This window comes from Stegodyphus dumicola, chromosome 3, assembly GCF_044657685.1.
Source record: "Stegodyphus dumicola isolate Sdum_Otavi_A_Nest chromosome 3, ASM4465768v1".
In the NCBI taxonomy this organism is placed as follows: domain Eukaryota; kingdom Metazoa; phylum Arthropoda; class Arachnida; order Araneae; family Eresidae; genus Stegodyphus; species Stegodyphus dumicola.
Window position 1 is genome coordinate 207,852,177 of NC_140770.1, and position 17,055 is coordinate 207,869,231.

At 31.7% G+C, this 17,055-nt stretch overlaps 1 protein-coding gene across 4 annotated transcripts in view; it reads left to right on the forward strand.

Annotated features, from left to right (window-relative positions):
* Window positions 1-17,055, forward strand: part of LOC118205810 (uncharacterized) — a 145,103-nt gene that overhangs the window by 58,730 nt on the left and 69,318 nt on the right. For all 4 annotated transcript variants that reach the window (XM_035378118.2, XM_035378097.2, XM_035378104.2 and 1 more), the window contains 2 exons: window positions 6,098-6,380; window positions 15,886-15,945. In XM_035378118.2, the coding sequence (XP_035234009.1) occupies window positions 6,098-6,380; window positions 15,886-15,945 (343 nt within the window). The remainder of the gene's footprint in view (window positions 1-6,097; window positions 6,381-15,885; window positions 15,946-17,055) is intronic.

A 17,055-nucleotide genomic window follows, 5' to 3' on the forward strand; every position in this document is an offset into this window, starting at 1 on the left:
TAAATATTTATGTGCATTTAATTATAAGTAATGATTATGTAAAAGTTTTTGTGATATTCTGCGATAACAAGAACCTTCCCTGAAGAATTATGATTATGTGAACTCTCAAACAAAAAGACTTTTGCACTGAAATGCTGAAAAATTCAATAGGACTCTTAAAAGTTAAAAATTTATTAAAAAAAAAAATTGATATTTATAAATTATACTTTACAGGACAAAAATTTTATGATTTATGTTTGTTTTTTATTTGCTAGTGCTTTAACTCTCTCTTTAAAAAGGCTTCTCTGTCGCTACGCCTTTTTCTTTTTGAAGGGGGGAATATGTAAGATAAAAATATATGAATCAAAATTATAGATTAAACTATAAACATTAATTCTTTCTCTCTATTCTAAAATCGTAATAACTTCTTTGCATTGCGTCATTTCTAGATCACTCTATGATCGGCGCAGCTCTGATGACGTAATCATTGGGAACTGAAACTGGCCTTGTAAACCAAAACTTTTCTCTTTGCGTGCCTCCATCTTGCATAACTACGCACTTCAGCTTTTGCCCTCTACTCTGCTAAGATGTAATTTCACTGGCTTGCTTTCTATCTCAATAATATCAAAAATGTAAATCTTCTGTGGAAAGGCACGACTAGAGTGCCAAGTGATTGTGGCCACAAATATCAATTGGAAATAAAAATGGAATTAAAATCGCTTCTACTGCCAAGTTTTATTTACGAAGTCAACACATTAGCTTACGACACAATCAGATTACTTCTTCTTCAATATGGATCTAAGCACGCATCGACACTGCTCCGGTATTTCCTGTGCTTTTATTATGACATATATATATATATATATATGTAATATGATTTGTCAGTATTTTACATGATTATTCTGAAATGTGATAGCATACACAAATGTTTTTATGAACTTTGCTAGGTTTCAAACCTCTTTTCTTATTAATATGAGTTTTTAAATATCAGCAGCTATGAGCGCTATTTTTGACCTACTAGGTCACTCGATGTTTAAATTTTTAATACCTTTTTCTACTTTTTATTCTCTCTATATGTAATAATTCCAAATGTGTAGATAAAGACACTGGAACTGCTTACGATACTGCGTAGATGGCTGAGAAGACCGTAGTGGCTTGAAGGTGGCTGAGTGGAAAAGCATGATGATGCATTTAGTACAACGGATCTTGAAAAACCACAATCTTTATTTTTCATGTATATCAAACCATCCTTTTGCAGACATGATGTTTCCCAATTATATTTGAATGCAGTTAAGTTCCATTTCGAAGTACGATGTCATCTTAAGCAAATAAGTGGCAGCAACATGGATGAAATGTGTCTTGCCAACAGGAGAGCTTATATGAAAAAGGGGAGAGTATCATAGTACTTCAGAGAAAGAAGGGAGTGGGAAAAGTTCCTGTTCCGAGTTTTGGTTTGTAATTAATTTAATTGCACAAGACGTATCTGCATTGCAACATTACGTAAAATAGAAAAACCCCTGGGAGAAAAGATGAACCCAGGGGGAGATCACCAAATTCAGAATGTTAATGTTGAGGTCGCCAATTGTTTTTTTAAAACAGCTATCATATTTTGTTGTATCTTTCACACACACATGTATATAGTAGTGAAAAAGAAATCATCAGTGAATTACCGTTTAGGAATTAAGCATTACAGCGGGTTCAAGGTCGATCCGAGTTAAGTGTTTGCAAGTATGTGCGACAGAAAATTATTTGCCCTTCTGCTTTTTCAACAGCTCAAAAATTGTTACGTTCGTGTGACTCTAACTCAAAAACTAAATCATTTAATATGCTGCGAATTCTATAGTTTTCATTTCAACTGTGGTTAAAATTTCTGCAATTTGTTTGGGAAAATCTGAAATTCTTGTTCATTGATTTTTCTAATTTTTCATAATTATGTGTGAGCAAATTAAGTAACGAATTTTAAGCTATTTAAATTATTCATAGGGAAGGATATTAAGATAAGTTTTTATGTTTTTGAAATTTTTTTGAGAATTTTGAATACGAATTTTATAATTATTCTAAAAATAAAGATGTTAAAAATAAGTGAAATTAGTACAGATAAGTAATATGAAATTATGGTAAATGCATCTTAAAATTTATGGGTTATTGTGTGTTAAGTATAGTATGATGAGGGTGTACTGGTTCCTTCAACAGAGGCCTGTAATTACCTCTGTACAGTTGTTCCTTTCACCCTCTTCAAGTAAGATAATGTTGGAGGCTCTCATTTTATGAGTGCATGTAAAATTTTTATATTATTATTATTATATATTTTTATTATGGAATGTATTAGTGCAGTTCTCAAAGGCCAGTTACCTTAATGCGAGGAACGGAGGCCTTTTCAAGTAACTGTCTAGGCACCCTGGGCCACCAGTGCAGAGGACACACTGGTTAGCTCAAGAGGACAGCCCTATTGATGGATATGTTTGTTTAGAAGTATTGCGAGGCTTCCAGTTTGGTAAAATCAGGAATTGTAAATGGAAAGATGATAAAGGTGAAACCATAAATTCTGAAAATCTTAATCCTATTATTTATGATGTTAAATTATAATTTATCAGTATGAAAATTAATATCATAAATATTTATAAGCAATCATTAAGTAAAAGTTTATTTTGTGATATTCTGTAATAACAAGAATTTTCCCTGAAGAATTATGATTATGTGAATTCTCAAACAAAAAGACTTTTGCACTGAAATGCTGAAAAATTCAATAGGACTCTTAAAAGTTAAAAATTTATTAAAAAAAAAATTGATATTTATAAATTATACTTTACAGGACAAAAATTTTATGATTTATGTTTGTTTTTTATTTGCTAGTGCTTTAACTCTCTCTTTAAAAAGGCTTCTCTGTCGCTACGCCTTTTTCTTTTTGAAGGGGGGAATATGTAAGATAAAAATATATGAATCAAAATTATAGATTAAACTATAAACATTAATTCTTCCTCTCTATTCTAAAATCGTAATAACTTCTTTGCATTGCATCATTTCTAGATCACTCTATGGCCCGCGCAGCTCTGATGACGTAATCATTGGGAACAGAAACTGTCCTTGTAAACCAAAACTTTTCTCTTCGCGTGCCTCCATCTTTCATAACGACGCACTTCAGCTTTTCCTCGCTACTGTGCTAAGATGTGATTTCGCTGGCTTGCTTTCTATCCCAACAATATCAAAAATGTAAATCTTCTGTGGAAGGCACGACTAGAGTGCCAAGTGATTGTGGCCACAAATATCAATTGGAAATAAAAATGGAATTAAAACTGCTTCGACTGCCAAGTTCTTTAGATATTACCAAGTTAGCATTACTAGCATACTACGCAATCAAAATCTTCTTCAATATGGATCTAATCATGCATCGAAACTGCTCCGGCTTTTCCTTTCCTTGTGTTTTTATTATTACATATATGTATATATAGTAAAAAATGTATATTTTCACTATTCAAGTATTCACTGTGACAAGTATTCTTATCTTGTAACATGAAGAGGCCTCTGTGGAAAGGGGCTTCTCTGTAAATAAAGCAATTGAAATTGAAAATTTAAATGACTCATCATACATTTTTCAACGCACAGTATTTGATTACATAAAATTTTCTGGAGGTGTTCTTAATATCGAAATTAATAAAGAAATGAGATCAGCAGCAACTTCTGCAAGAAGTGGATTTCATTATTTAGAAGTTCAGTATTTAGAAGAACAAAAATCTTTAACTAAATCTGAAAATTCAAAGAAAAAAAGAAATATTATTGAGGAAGAAATTGATTATATGAAGCAGAAGAAAAAATTTCTTCAAAGGGACATTAAAGATATTTAATGCTTTAGCAGATGAAGCTGAGACCAGCAGGAACATTGATTTGTTTATCAAAGCAAATGAACTTAGAAGAATAGTTAAAGAAAAGGAAATAGACATAAATAAATTAGATGTTTAAACAGCTGAAAAGATTTCAGATTTAAAAAAAGCACAAATGTTTTGTATCTTTTATTGTACAGTTTATTTTTCTAGTATTTTTCAAAAAACCAAGGAAATAAATTGTATGTTTACAAATCAGTTGTTTTAATCTGTGAAATATGCTTACATTGGGATTATAATAGTAGTTGACTGTGTTTAAATAAATATCAAATAAGTTAAATAATAATCATGTAAATCTCTAGAATAGTGACTGTTATTAGTGTAAAATACACTGATACATGTTTTTCAAGAAATTATATTCCTAATTTAATGTTATCTACTTCATAACTTGTAGGGAGTTAGTTTAATTTTCAAAATTATTTTATGGTAAGTACTAAATTGAATTTAATAATAGTGCATAATACACACTTCTGTTAGTTTCTTAAAGTGAAATTACAAGCATGAAGTCGGTTGTATGGATAATTGCTTTATTCTATTCATTTTTTGTTTGCTGATAGGTCCTTAATTTTTTCTTTGATGGTCCTTAAAAGTCCTTAATTTTCATGTAAGGAAATGTGTAAGAATCCTGTACAAGTATTAGGAAAGCTAAACATATTATTACTTAATAAATCAACAGCATTTTTTAACGAATTCTTTTTGTCACATTATTTTAACTGGGGATTATTTTCGGGGGATGTCTTATTTTACAAAAAGTTCTGAAAATCACAATAGGGCTTATTTTCGGAGGATGTCTTATTTTAGAAAATGTTCCGAAAATCATGATAGGGCTTTTTTTCGGAGGATGTCTTATTTTCAGAAAAAGACGGTATTGAGATAATTTGTCATTATAATTACATGTATAATAAAATTGTAATTTGGATCTTATTTTTATATTAAATTCTTAAAAGATGCATATTATATTGACTCAATTACAGGTCCCTCTTCTTTAGGGATATGAATCTGATTGTCCCTAAAATTTATATACATACTAAATTTTTTGTCTATGTTCCGCCCTCTTTCTTAAAAAAAAAAAAAAAAAAAAAAAAAAAAAACTCTCACTAGTTGATGATTTTTGGCACTAGTCACGTAATGAGCATTTACTGTTATTTCTTGGAAAAGTACAGCTTTCATAAAAATTTTGTATTTTCAGGTCTTGTCTCAGTTATTTATATAAAATTAAATTTTTTGGTTTAAAGGATTGTTTTGAGTTTCATACTTTAACTTATCAGTTTAAATAAGAAACCCAGGAAAGCAAAGGATTTTCAAATAATGATTGATTTAGAAAAGAAAATTATAAGAACATTAAAATCATTATTGATGAGCATTCTTAGACAAGGTTATGGATTTAAATTTCTGTTGAATTTATTTTTAAAACTGAATTTGTGTTTTTGATATCTTGAAACCATTTGTATCCAGGAAATTATGAGTTTGGTAAATATACAAGCTAAAATTATCTTTCAGTTTTTTTATTTAACTGCATTTTAATTTTGTGTGTTTTATTATAGCTATGCTGATTAAAATTGTTGTTTTAAAATAACTAAACAAATTGTGAACAAACTAAAATTTTCTCCAAAGCTTTATGTAGAAAAGTATTTGCATGGTAGAAGTTTATGTAGAAAAGTATTTGCAGCATTTTATTAGTATGCTATGGTTTTTAAACCACAGTGGTGATATAAAATAATTCATAGTTTATAGAAAACAAATATGAAATAATTGTTTTTAAACCACAGTGGTGATATAAAATAATTCATAGTTTATAGAAAACAAATATGAAATAATTTTTTGATTAATATTAGAATTTTGAATATAATGTATGAAATATTATTAGAATGGTATTAAATTATAATTAAGGTATGTGGAAATGAAATCAAAGAACCTTCACAGTTTGGATGCAGGGAAGTAAATTTTTATAAAGGGAAAGACATATTTTTGTGTGCAGTTTTTTTATTTTTTTCGTCTTTTGACTCCATCATAGTACTGTTAAAAAAGAGATTAAAACATGTGTTGAACATAGCATATTAAATATAGTTTTTGCAGCTTAATGTAGATGTAATTGAATACTTAGTAACTTTTGTTTTGTTTTTACAGTTTGATATTTTGGAGCAAAATAATGGATAAAAGTTAAGCATTCACAAATATATGAACATTATTGTAAATGCTAACAGTACTCTTTATTTTACATGTACTCCTTTTAATTTTAGGCCTGTTCCTAGCAAAGAAATTGAAAAGGCTACTCATGTAAAAAGTGTTGATACAAATGATAGCAGCTATGTATCTGATGGCAGCAGTTCAGAATGTGAAAGAAGTGTTCCTAGCATAAAAGAAGTATTTAGAAATGAAATTAAGTCTCTTGTTTATGAAGAGAAAAATCGATTTAATGCTAACCAACAGAGTTCCTTTGAAGGAACAAGTATGCAGTCAGCTGAGCTAAAAGTTCAAAAGAAAGACTTATGTGCACCTCAAATAAAGCCATATTCACCTTTGGTAAAGATTATAATTTAAATTATTTATTTGTTTGTTTATAATTATTTATTTTGTGATTTTTTTTTTTTTTTTTTTTTTTTTTTTGTGTGTGTGTGTGTGTGAAAATTTGTTAATATAAAAGGGCTGGGGAAAGAAAGTTGAATAAATTAAAATTATGATTGATGCTATTTTTATTTCATGATTGGTATTTTTTTGATTATCTGCACCTTGAGTTTCAGCTTTCAGTGGAACTGCCAGTTTTTATCATATTTTCGAATTATACATGGGATAGTTAATAACCCACATAGTGCTTATCGCTTACACATCTGAGTTCCCATGGCTTTATAAGCTTATGGTCATTTTGCTAAATAGTATCCAACAGCTGAAAAAGGAAATATTGACTACATTCTTTCTTTTTTTTTTCTTATAAAATTTATCTTTTAATTATATATTTAAGTACAAAACATATGTAGGAGTTTTAAATATAACCAAGCAAAAGTTTTCCACCAATTCACAAAAAATTGGTAGAGAATTTGTTACTTTTCATAAGGATGTAAATAATCAAAAGTATCCATGATGCCTTTGTTTTTTAATAGGATGATACTTTTTATATCTGAATCAATATATTTTAGAATTCAACATATTTTATGGAAAGTTGCTGTTTAAAATTGATTTTCTTGCCTTTAAAATATTGTGACATGAACTAGTGTATTTCCATGGATTACACATTTCCCAAAATGCATAGCACTCATTGGCTGAACTGTATGTACACAGCATGGTAGTGGATGAGGTTGTAATTCATTGACATGTATGGCCTGAGACTGTATGAATTTTAGTTTTTCAGATAATAAATTAAAAATTATTAGACTCCAGAAAGCCAGAATGAATAAAAACAGATTCAAATATATATAAATTCAAAAATAATAATAGTAGGCAAATTCAGGGTTGGGTGCAACGATTATGTATCTAAAATGTAGGAATTGGTCTAAAGTAAAAAACTTGCTGAGATTCATGATCCTTAACTCTGTTACACAATAATTAAAAATCCATGTGTATGTATGTGTATTCCTTGCATTACGAGAAACTGGTGGCACTTAGAGCTACAAAATTTTCAGTGCACATAATACTCTATGTGAATATAATAATTTGTTTGGTTAACAAACTCTGGAATTTCAAACTAGTCCTTTGCTAAACTAGAAGAGAAACACGCTAATGTGACGATCAAAATCGTAAAAAACAACCTTACGACCTTGTATTTAGCGTAGGTATAATGAAACACTCAATCGATTTTGAGGTAGGTCCCTCCTCATCAGGAGAAAGAAATACATAAAAAGAAGAAAATAGGAGAAGGAGTCACAGAAACACGTGGTCCTTATCAGCACTGCACGTGGTTATAACTAGATTTTTAATCAGAGTTGCACTGGCCGCCTACTTTTACTGAGCCAGGCTATCTGATCAAGCATAAAGAAATATTAGCGAAGTTAAAATAGGGAGCGAGGGGTAAATGCACCTTACGCTCAAAATCTGAACTTCAAATAACAGAAAGCAACCACTGAAAGGATTTTTATACCCTCTGGTAGTACCAACCGCGAGGAGGTAACACACTATCGGCAAAAATAACTGAATTAAGATAGTAGAATTTTAAAGGCATTAGGAAGGACTGGATTGGACTTCAAATCATTAACTAAACTTGCTAAATCTTTGTGAATGTGAAAAGCCTCAAGAAAATCCAATTCACCTATGGAAGAAGCCTTTTGGATGATTTTTGCAGACCCAAAATCAAAATTATGGTTAAAAGTCCAACTATGATACGCTATTGAAGACTTGTTAATTTCGCCTTTTTTGACATAAGATTCATGTTCCTTGATACGAAACTTCAACGCTCTTTTTGTTTGGCCAATATATCTTAAACCACACTGACACGATATACTATAAATTCCCCAAGAATTCAAGACAGAAACGCAATCTTTTAGAACCGAAGGGTGAATTTTATTAATAGGGGAGAAACCGACTTGAAAATTGAATTTCTGGAGAATCCGTGCAATTTTATAGCTAACAGAAGGATAAAATGGAAGCACGACAAGGTCATTAATATTATTTCTGACAGTGGAATGTCTTCTTTGATGAGAATCTGAAAATTTTTTAACGGCTTTTTCAATAATCACGGGAGAAAATCCACGGTCAATCGCAACTTCTCTCAAATAATTAAGTTCATTGGAAAGCAAAGAATTGTCTTCATTATTTATTGGTGTTTTTTCATGTTATAAGTAATTACTTGTTTGGACTTTCGGAATTACATTTCTTTTGTTCACTTGTTTCTTGCTTGTGCCCTTTTCACAATATGTCACTGACAGGAACCGACTTTGTAAGTTACGCCTTAAGCGTATGAAATTCTTGAATCATCTACAGTTTCTACTTAAATGCAAACATCAAAATTTCATTCCCAAATTTATACATGTAAAATGTAGCCTTAAAGCTTCCGTTTACGTTTAAAAAATTTTGCATAAATTCAAATTGGCACTTCTTCGTCACATTATAAGGGACACACGCAAACGTTTATCTAAAATTGAATTTGAATTATATTACCTCCATTTAAAAATTGCTAATTCCACTGAAAATTTTTCCTCATTTGAACATACATCCTGGTCTAGAACCGATACCATTTGTCAACGGCATAAAAATGTGCTCATTTCTAAATTCCTTAAACTCGCACACCAGTCGGATAGTCCCAACTATCTAGCTGATCTTCCTATTGTAAACGTTAACCCCATCGTTAATATCTCCAATAGGAATCTTTTGGAGGATCAGTTAAAAGTATTAAAATATAATTTCAACTTTTCAAAGACATCTAAACCTTCAATTCCTCAAATCATCGCCCCTATAGAGAAAGCCTTTAAATTCTTCAAAATTTCGGAAACGCAGAAGGATATAATCCGCCACCTAATTACTCATAACGTTAATTTTAACAATAAATCTTTGGGTTCGAATCTTAGCAAAAAGGAAAATGAGATCTTATGTGAAATTCATTCTGATACTAATATCATTATCTCTAAAGCTGATAAAGGCGGACAGATCGTTGTTATGAACAAACACACATATATTACTGGAGTCTCTAAATTGATAAATGAAGGCCCATACTGCTCGATCCCTAAAGATCCTTCAACTTCGGACCTCACGAAAGTAAAATGTGCTATTAAATCTTCCACATTCTGCCAACTCAGTTGAAGAAATCACTTATTCCACCTATTACTAATTGCGCTAGACTTTATGCTCTTCCAAAAGTCCACAAAACCGGTATTCCTTTTCGACCAATTGTATTGCTTCATATCCTTTGGCCAAATATTTAGTTTCCAGATTTTCTTCTCTACTTGCTAACAATATTCACACTGTAAAAAATTCTGTTGAAGTCATTGATAAACTTAAAAATATTTCTCCACTTTGTTCCATTATGGTTTCATTTGATGTCAAATCACTGTTTACTAATGTTCCGGTCGAAGGAGCACTAAATTGTCTTGAAATTAGGCTTCGAGAATTTCACTTCACACATACTGAAATTAATGAGTTGGTTTCGCTTACTAAAGTTTCTCTGAGTCAAACCCTTTTTGTTTTCCAAAATGCATATTTTCGTCAAGTTGAAGGATTGGCTATGGGTAATCCTCTCAGTCCTGTACTTGCTGACATTTATATGCACTATTTTGAGATGAAATTATCTTTTCGTCTTTGGATTCGGTATGTTGACGACACTTTCACACTTTTTAACGGTTATAAAGAGGATTTATCCGAGATTCTATCTATTATGAATTCAATTGATCCAGCCATCCAATTCACTGTTGAAATTGAATCCAACAATTCCCTCCCCTTTCTCGATATTCTTATAATCCACAATGAAACCGATTTTAGCAGCACTGTGTACCGTAAACCCTTTGCACCCCATGCCAAGTCATGCCACCCTGTTAAGCAAAAAATGGCTTCTTTTTACTATTATGTATTCCGCACACTTAAAGTTTGTTCCTCTGAATCTTCGCTTACCAATGAACTTAATTATTTGAGAGCAGCTGCGATTGACCGTGGATTTATTGATAAAGCCGTTAAAAAATTTTCAGATTCCCATCAAAGAAGACATTCCACTGTTAGAAATAATATTAATGACCTTGTCGTGCTTCCATTTTATCCTTCTGTTAGCTATAAAATTGCACGGATTCTCCAGAAATTCAATTTTCAAGTCGGTTTCTCCCCTATTAATAAAATTCACCCTTCGATTCTAAAAGATTGCGTTTCTGTCTTGAATTCTTGGGGAATTTATAGTATATCATGTCAGTGTGGTTTAAGATATATTGGCCAAACAAAAAGAGCGTTGAAGTTTCGTATCAAGGAACATGAATCTTATGTCAAAAAAGGGGAAATTAACAAGTCTTCAATAGCTTATCATAGTTGGACTTTTAACCATAATTTTGATTTTGGGTCTGCAAAAATCATCCAAAAGGCTTCTTCCATAGGTGAATTGGATTTTCTCGAGGCTTTTCACATTCACAAAGATTTAGCAAGTTTAGTTAATGATTTGAAGTCCAATCCAGTCCTTCCTAATGCCTTTAAAATTCTACTATCTTAATTCAGTTATTTTTGCCGATAGTGTGTTACCTCCTCGCGGTTGGTACTACCAGAGGGTATAAAAATCCTTTCAGTGGTTGCTTTCCATTATTTGAAGTTCAGATTTTGAGCGTAAGGTGCATTTACCCCTCGCTCCCTATTTTAACTTCGCTAATATTTCTTTATGCTTGATCAGATAGCCTGGCTCAGTAAAAGTAGGCGGCCAGTGCAACTCTGATTAAAAATCTAGTTATATCCACGTGCAGTGCTGATAAGGACCACGTGTTTCTGTGACTCCTTCTCCTATTTTCTTCTTTCTATGTATTTCTTTCTCCTGATGAGGAGGGACCTTTAGCTGCCCTCGAAATCGATTGAGTGTTTCATTATACCTACGCTAAATACAAGGTTGTTTTTTATGATTTTGATAGTCCTTTGCTACTCGATAAAGTACAAAATATTTGTGTTTGGAATTTTTTCAAATGTATTTGTTCCAAATGTAACAAATTCAGTAGTTTGTAAGCAACATATGTTACTGCTTGAAATAAAATATTTTTATTTTACTCATGTGAGTATGTTGCTTTTCAGGCACACACAGTGTAAGATATTTATTTATTTATTTATTTTTAAATTCAAGTCCATCCATTTATTGCTTAATAGCTAAGTGTTTTAAAAGAAAATTAAAGCAACTTTTCGTCTCTGTTATTATTAATTAGTAGTTAGATCCATGAAATTAATCTAGTTATAAAAAGAACACAGGTGCAGAAGATGCTAAATAATTGTAGCAATAGGTTCTCTTTTTCAATCAAAATATATTATAAACTCAGTGTATTTTTTTATAAATTGAGCTTTCATGTATATTTAAGAAAAAATTGCTTTAAATTTACTATGGCTGAATTTTCTAAAATCAAAATTTTGTTTGCTTACATGCAAAATTCAGTACAGATTATATGCATTTGGACATTAAACTTTAAACTGCTGTGTTGCAATTAATAAGTTTTTTAAACATCGTATGCTATGCAAATAGTCTAAAATCCTCAAATTTTAATTATGATTATGTTTTATATATATTTTAATGTTTTTAATACTTTCTAATTTTTGATGGTGAACTCTTTGAGGTATTTAGTTGCATTTCCAAAGTCTTTTTGTGGTGTCACAAATCTTAATAGAGATTTCTAATTATGTACTAATGGTAGTATTAATGACACAATATAACCTTCAACAGTTATATCATAATGTCAAGTAAATCTTTCTCCTACCAAGAATATCCATTTTATGAAAAACTATTAAAACCAAGGTTGAGGAAATTTGTCTAAGTATGTAGCAAATGTATATAAAGGGAAGGGTCAGGTAACTTCTCAAAGTATGTAGCAAATGATGTATATAAAGGGAAGTGTGAGTTGTGAACAACATTTCCCATTATTTTTTGATTGGGAAGAAAAGAGGAAAACTGATATGAAAAAACTGATTTAAAATAAGTGATGTTATATGATTCAATGTTAGAAATATGCTTCATTTAGGGGTATGAGGATGGCTTTTGCAGTAGCTGATAAAAAGTTTCTCTATTCAACACTGAAGTAAATTACCATATTCTAATCATTGAATACTCAACTTTCATAAATGTTGCCAAACAAATACTGTGCTAAAAATCACTAAAGTTAAACTGTAACTGGAGGGTGTAGTGTCATTTCAGTCACCGATTTATTATGTCATTATCAGATTTTTGGTTAAATTAAAAAGGAGTGGAACATCAAGTCACTGTGGAAAACAAGAAATAGTGGTCAATTTGTTTGTGAGATTTGATATGGATAAACTATTATAAATAAGTATAATTAAAATATTGTAAATAATAAAATATCAATTCTATCAGAGTCAGAAAAGTGTTATTAGCATATCCCTAGTCACTTCAGAGGATAAACCTGAGGCCATGAAATCAAGCTAAATTACAGTAACTGGAATTAAGACACAATAACACGCCGAATAAATACTAATTCAGAAGTCAAACAACAAAAATCAGCATTAATTTACAAAATTTTGTAAATTAACGCTGATTTTTGTTGTTTGACTTCTGAATTACAGTAACTGGAATTTAAAAATTTTAATATGCCCAGAAATAAAATGGTACTTCTTTAATTTAGAGCGATGCATTCCAAATAAACTCGTTATTTCACTGCTCTAGTAATGGAAAAAGGAAATTTGAATGAGAAAATTTATGTTATTGATTGCAAAGTAATGGCTCTGTATAATTGAAACTATAACATCCTGAAGTTATTTAAAAAGTTAAATAACAAAAGTGGGCAGCTATTGACGTAATGGCTTTATATAGTTTGCGGGGAGAAACTAGAAAATCTTCCAGATTTGAAGACGCAGATGTTTGGAAGTTGTAAAAAATAATTTATATATATTTTTATCCTTATTTTCTTTTTATATAAAATCAGTATTATATATACATACAACATTATAGCTACCAATCTTATTGATGTAATGGCTTTATATAGTTTGCAGGGAGAAACTAGAAAATCTCCAAGATTTGAAGCAGATTAGTGTTACACAGATGTTTGGAAGTTGTAAAAAATAATATATATATTTTTTATCCTTATTTTCTTTTTGTATAAAATCAATATTATATATATATACAATACATTATAGCTACCAATCTTAAAATATAAAAAATAAAGTTTCCCCCCCCCCACCCTGTACTGTGACAACATGATTTCAAGAGAATCTCAGATTGACCTAAATTTGCTCATTCAGGTGTAAAATATGTTAATATTTATCACATATTCTAAATTTTGCGTGTTTTGACTAATTTCATTTAATTTTGTAATTTCCTTCAACTTAGTGGCTATTTCTAAGATTCTAATCCTTTGATTTGCTTGCTTTGAGTTTTAAGGCATACTGTCAGTGCTATGGGATACAGAAAGGTGTCAGGAGAAGGTCTGGAACGCTGATCACATTCATGTATATACTACTGAGATGACCTAAGTCGGGTTGTATGTTTTAGATAATGGTTAATGGCAGTATTGAACATCGGCATATTTAATAAAATTACGCATGAAAGAATTATGATAAAAACAATTATCTTAATATCAATAATATATTAAACTATGACGCTATTTCGTTTAGTGCTTAGGTGATTACAATTATTTGCTTCATATTTGATGTAGATTTCTCTCTGTTGAGAATTAACAGCACCTTCTTGCTTGGTCTGGAATGTATTTCTGTGGGAGTTAGCATGCACATTAAATTTTCTGTTGCAATTTTGCCCGTAGCAAAAGAAAAAATCAGAAGTACGAGGGCCATCCAGGAAGTAGATTACGTTTCCGTCTGTGTCCGCTAGGGGCGGGGCTAGCGCGGCCATCTTGGGGTCAGAGCGTTGCGCAGCTCAGTCTGCATCTAGCCGTGCTAGTGAGAGGTTCGTGCTGTGCTCCGTTCAGATACTGTGACGGTTTGAAATGTCTGCGTTAATTGAAAATCCCGCGAGCTGCGAGGTGCGCTCAGTAATAAGGTTTCTGACTGCAAAAAACTGTAAACCGATAGAAATCTATCGGCAGCTTCGTGAAGTGTATGGGGACAACATTATCACTGAAGGTGGAGTGCGTCAGTGGGTCATAAGATTTCAAAATGGCCAAACCAATGTTCACGACGAAGATCGAAGTGGGAGACCCAGCATAGTGACCGCCGAACTTCTCGAAAAAGTCGATGCTAAAGTCCGTGAAAATCGAAATTTCACAATAACGGAACTTTCTTTGAGTTTTCCACAAATTTCGCGAAGTTTGTTGCACGAAATCATCAGCGAAAAGCTTGGTTACCACAAGTTTTGTGCAAGATGGATTCCAAAAATCTTGACAGAGGACCACAAAAATCAGCGAATGGCTGCAGCGTTGAACTTTTTGGATGCTTATCATAAGGATGGTGACTCTTTACTCGATCGCATCGTTACTGGTGACGAAACATGGGTGAAACATGTGAACTGTGAAACGAAATTGCAATCAATGCAGTGGGGGCACACAAGTTCTCCCCAAAAACCCAAGAAATGCATGCAAACAATGTCGGCAAGGAAGATGATGGCGACTGTTTTTTGGGACAGAAAAGGTGTAATTTTGGTGGACTTCCTGGAAAGAGGCACTACAATAAACTCTCAAAGGTATTGCCAAACTCTCCAAAAACTCAGAAGAGCAATTCAAATAAAGCGCAGAGGAATGTTGAGCTCTAAGATCTTGTTGATTCACGACAACGCCCGGCCCCACACGGCAAATGTCACTCGTAAAGTTCTTGAATCTTTTAAGTGGGAGTTGTTTCCTCATCCGCCGTACAGTCCCGACCTGGCACCGAGCGACTTCCACCTATTCCCAGCAATGAAGAAGTGGCTGGCTATGCAGCGTTTTGATGACGACGCACAGCTGCAAGAAGAGGTAACGAAGTGGTTGAAGGTGCAGGCGGCCGAATTTTTCGACGAAGGAATTTCCAAGCTCGTACATCGCTACGATAAATGCCTTAATTTGTATGGTGACTATGTAGAAAAGTAGTATTTGAGTGTGGCTTTCATCTGTATATAATAAAATTTGTTTCCTATACTTTGTTTATTTTTTTATTCCAAAACGTAATCTACTTTCTGGATAGCCCTCGTATTATGCAATTATTGGTCTGTAATTTTTGAGATATTGAACAGTGGTCGCAACAGACATTTTGCAAACTGTTGACGTATTTGACACTGCACATGAAGTTATGATTTCTTTTATATAATGTGAATGACATTATTTGGGAGTTACTATTTCTGTAAGATTAGAACATGTAATTCCACATTTCCTGATGACGCAGCTGTTTGATATCAGAACGTAAAGTTAGAATATGAGAGCAGACCTCATCAGAATGCTGTAATTTCCATATGGTTTTTCTAAAAATAAATTATATAAAAACTTAAACTTTCTTTTCATTTCAGGTATTGCCATGTATCAAGTATGAAGAAATAGGATACATTAGTCTTGCAAAGATAGAAAAGGTAAATGTAGATAAATGTGTTTCTTTCTCCTTTTTGCTTTCAAAAATATTTTCTTGTAATAACTCTATTTTAATTTCTTTCAAGACTATATTGTTTATATATTTGTATGTTAAAATAATTTTAACAAATTTCTGTAATGTTTTAGTATGTTTTAAGTAAATTAGAATTTGTGACCTAGAGCAAAATTTAAATATAAGAATTATCTTGATATTGAATAACCAGTTAATGTTAATTTGTGTGTTATATATTGTCATGAATTTTGTATAATATGTAAATAATTTTAATGAAGTTATATGTGAAAGTGTATCTTTTGTATAATGTAAAAGAAAAGGTCTTAAGTGACAGAGCTGAGCCATAAAAATAAGGTTACAGGGGCAAGTTTATTTCCCATTGAAGTAAATGGCTGTCTTGCTGATATTGTTAAGATATTGCTAAGCTGGCGACAGTTTTGGTGACTGATTTTTGCCCCAAAATTTGGCGAGAATCCCCCAAAATCACCTTTGATCCGGTCCGCGTATAACTGAAAGTGCTACTGTGGTTGATCGCTGTATATAGCTGCAGCTGTATCCAATCCTTATATGTAACTTTAACCGTATATGCCTTCCAGTTATATCGAGAAATGGAAGGTACTAGATATTTCTCGGTAGCCGGGGGAAATTATACGAGACCAGAGAGAGGATCAGCTCTCAGTTTTTAGTTCAGAGCTGATTTTGGAGTATTAAGAGATTGTGCGAGCTTTGCTCTTTGGGCCTGCTTTCTATTGCGTTTAACTTTCTGAGTAGTTGTAAGTGGTAATTTATTGGTTGTGCTCTGTCATACTGAGAAGTACTGTATGAGTACATTTGTGGTAAGTTCTAGAACTGTAAAGTATTTCTTTAGTGAAAATAAATTTTATCAAGCTGTCATCAGTTTTGTGTGCATTCTATCCATTACAAACACATACACATGCAACAATATTATAATTTAGATGTCATTTTTTTTTATATAACTTTATTTGATAATGTGTTGCTAAATGAAAATTTTCTCATTTTCAGTTAAGAAGTATTTACTAAAATTAACATGCTTCTACTCATAGAGCCTTAAATATGCTATGAGGCAAATATTTAGGTG